The 2350-nt window shown below is 45.7% G+C and overlaps 1 protein-coding gene across 1 annotated transcript in view; it reads right to left on the bottom strand.

Moving 5' to 3' along the window:
- Positions 1-536: 536 nt before the first annotated feature.
- Positions 537-2350, bottom strand: part of LOC108790646 (extracellular calcium-sensing receptor-like) — a 45364-nt gene continuing 43550 nt past the window's right edge. Inside the window, exons 10-11 of the mRNA XM_018560956.1 lie at positions 1882-2007; positions 537-752 (exon numbers count right to left, since the gene is read on the bottom strand). Coding sequence (XP_018416458.1) covers positions 537-752; positions 1882-2007 — 342 coding nt within the window. The remainder of the gene's footprint in view (positions 753-1881; positions 2008-2350) is intronic.

Raw genomic sequence — 2350 nt, 5'->3', positions numbered from 1 at the left:
GGGGTTAAGGTCTGGACTCTGTAGTGGCCAATCCATGTGTGAGAATGATGTCTCATGCGCCCTGAGTAACCTGCTCCCCTATTTATAATGGTCTGGCCCTCTAGCAACTTCAGCGCCAAATTATAGCTAATTTGCCTACATACGTCAGGTGGCCATAATAATCTGGCCACTCAGTGTATAGGAAACATCAGACTGATAAGCTCATCTCTTTGTCATGTTGCTCTCTCCTCCTATGAGAATGTTGGTTGTTAGTACATAAGCACTGCAGCACCAGTTACTGGCATCTTGTGCTGCTTCTCCCGTCTCCGCTCTGAACTCTGCTGTACAAGAGGCTGACACCAGGCCAAATTTAAGTAGGTACACAGCTTGCAATTAAAAAATTAATAAATAATAAATAAAATAAAAAGCTATTGATTGACGTAGCTGTGTTTGTGTATTTTATATCCAGTCCGGAGTTTGGTAACTTAACTGCCATTTGAACCAACAGCACCTTAGTATAATACATATGGCAATGCAGAGGTTGTATATCTTGTGCTTTATGTTAAAGTGAGTTGTACGGCCTTGTGAATAACTTCCTCAATTCTGCGGTTTAAAATCTTTTCTATGTCTTCATCTTTCGAGATGTTGGACAGGAAGTGCAACACATTCCTGATCTTAAATCTGAACCACAGCCATGTCTTCAGTCTTGCACAGTTGTAGCGCCTCCTCTCCTGGACTCCTGGAAGGTCAAAGTTTTGGAACCTTCCAGAGCTCTACTTCTGCAAAAAAAGAATATGGGGTCTATTCACAAAGCTAGCCGAAGGATCAGCCGAAGCTTCGGGTGATCCTTCGGGAACTGCTAGAAAACTCTAGCAGGTGCTGGCCAATAGGAAAGAGTTGGGCGGAGCTAGCTGTCACTGCTAGCTGCGCCCAATTGTGGTTTTTTTTTTAAATCTTTATTTTTTACATTTATTATTTATTTTATTTTTTTCAACATTTTTTACTATTTTCTATTTTGCTCGGTACCACGGAGGTACCGAGCAGAATAGTCGAGCCGAATGCCGGTCGGCGGCATTCGGCTTTTCACTCACTGCCGGAGCTTCATCTCAGCCAATCCTGATGTTGTGCATGCTGGGAGTGGTGGATATATACTCAGGGGAATTGTCATGAGCTCAGTCTAGTTCTAGTAGTTCCAGACTTACCCCACGCATGGGAATGCTCAAGTGTGGGAAATGTTGCCTAGGCCTCACGCGGGGACCCAGACAGCAAGCAATTGAGCTGCAAGTTTGAAAATGACTTGCTAAACTATTGCAGACTTGCCGAGCTTCACAATTTTGTTGCACAATTACAGCAAGTCCGCATTGCAAGTCTCCAGACCAGCGAGGTTGCAGAGCTCTTGCTAAGACCTGCAGGACTCTTGCTGTAGACTTGCCAAGCAAATTTGCTACAAATTCAAAAAGTGTCACCTAGAACTTGTGCTGCGAGTGCTCTGCAAGTCTACAACTTGCCAGGAATGTGTGCAGCAAGTTAACAAGAATTACAATGTAACCCTGCCACAAGTTTGTAGCAAGTTATCCCTGCTATCTGGGGAGGAGTCCTAATACTGATTGGGGAGGAGAACCAGAGACGTTGGATGGCTACTGGAGGTGCCTGGTACTGGAATGGACCTCAGGAACAGGAAGTCTGGTGTCTCTCCTACTGAAGATCTCATGCCTATCCCTCTTCAGTTGTTGTTCAGATACCCAGTGTCAGCGTGTGCTCCTATAGATCCTGCACTGTGGAATACTGAAAGGGACTGGTGAGTTGGGAGTCTGGCTATTTATCTCATGGATGTCCTAAGCCCTGTGCCCTCCCTCTCAATTATGAAGTTCTGCAGTAAAGTTCCATCAGCGTTATAACTACAGTCTGGATCTCAGTCTTATCGGCCACCAGAGAAGGGTTGTAGATGCTATTGGAGCAGCCGGCTGCTAAATTCCCTAGACAGGCTAAGGACGGCCCGTCATTCCAGCGGCTCCTTCGGGTGGTGCGCTACAGGGTGACAACATCCACTCCTCCACTCTTACACATTTTATCATTTTTTTGGATGGTCGGTACTAAGTAATTTATTTTGTACTCACAATTTCATCTCAATGACCCGGGTCATGCCATGATGGGGCTCTACCCTGGGCACTGGCCGATATCTGGCAGCCGGGCTAACTGTTTCTGTAGTGGCTGGCAGTGTCAACTGTGACAACATGTGTCATTGAGCATGGAGTATGTATCAAGGGCAGGCAGCAGGAGAGCTGTCATTATAGTCTGTACATTACTAGGGAGCAGTGCTAAATCTACACTGCTAAGATAGATAAGCAAATGCTTCTACTGTACGGGGGGG

Source organism: Nanorana parkeri, unplaced genomic scaffold, assembly GCF_000935625.1.
Source record: "Nanorana parkeri isolate BGI_ZX_2015 unplaced genomic scaffold, ASM93562v1 scaffold491, whole genome shotgun sequence".
In the NCBI taxonomy this organism is placed as follows: Eukaryota; Metazoa; Chordata; class Amphibia; order Anura; family Dicroglossidae; genus Nanorana; species Nanorana parkeri.
Note: the sequence above shows the minus strand (reverse complement) of the source record. Positions and strands in the feature narration are given on the sequence as shown.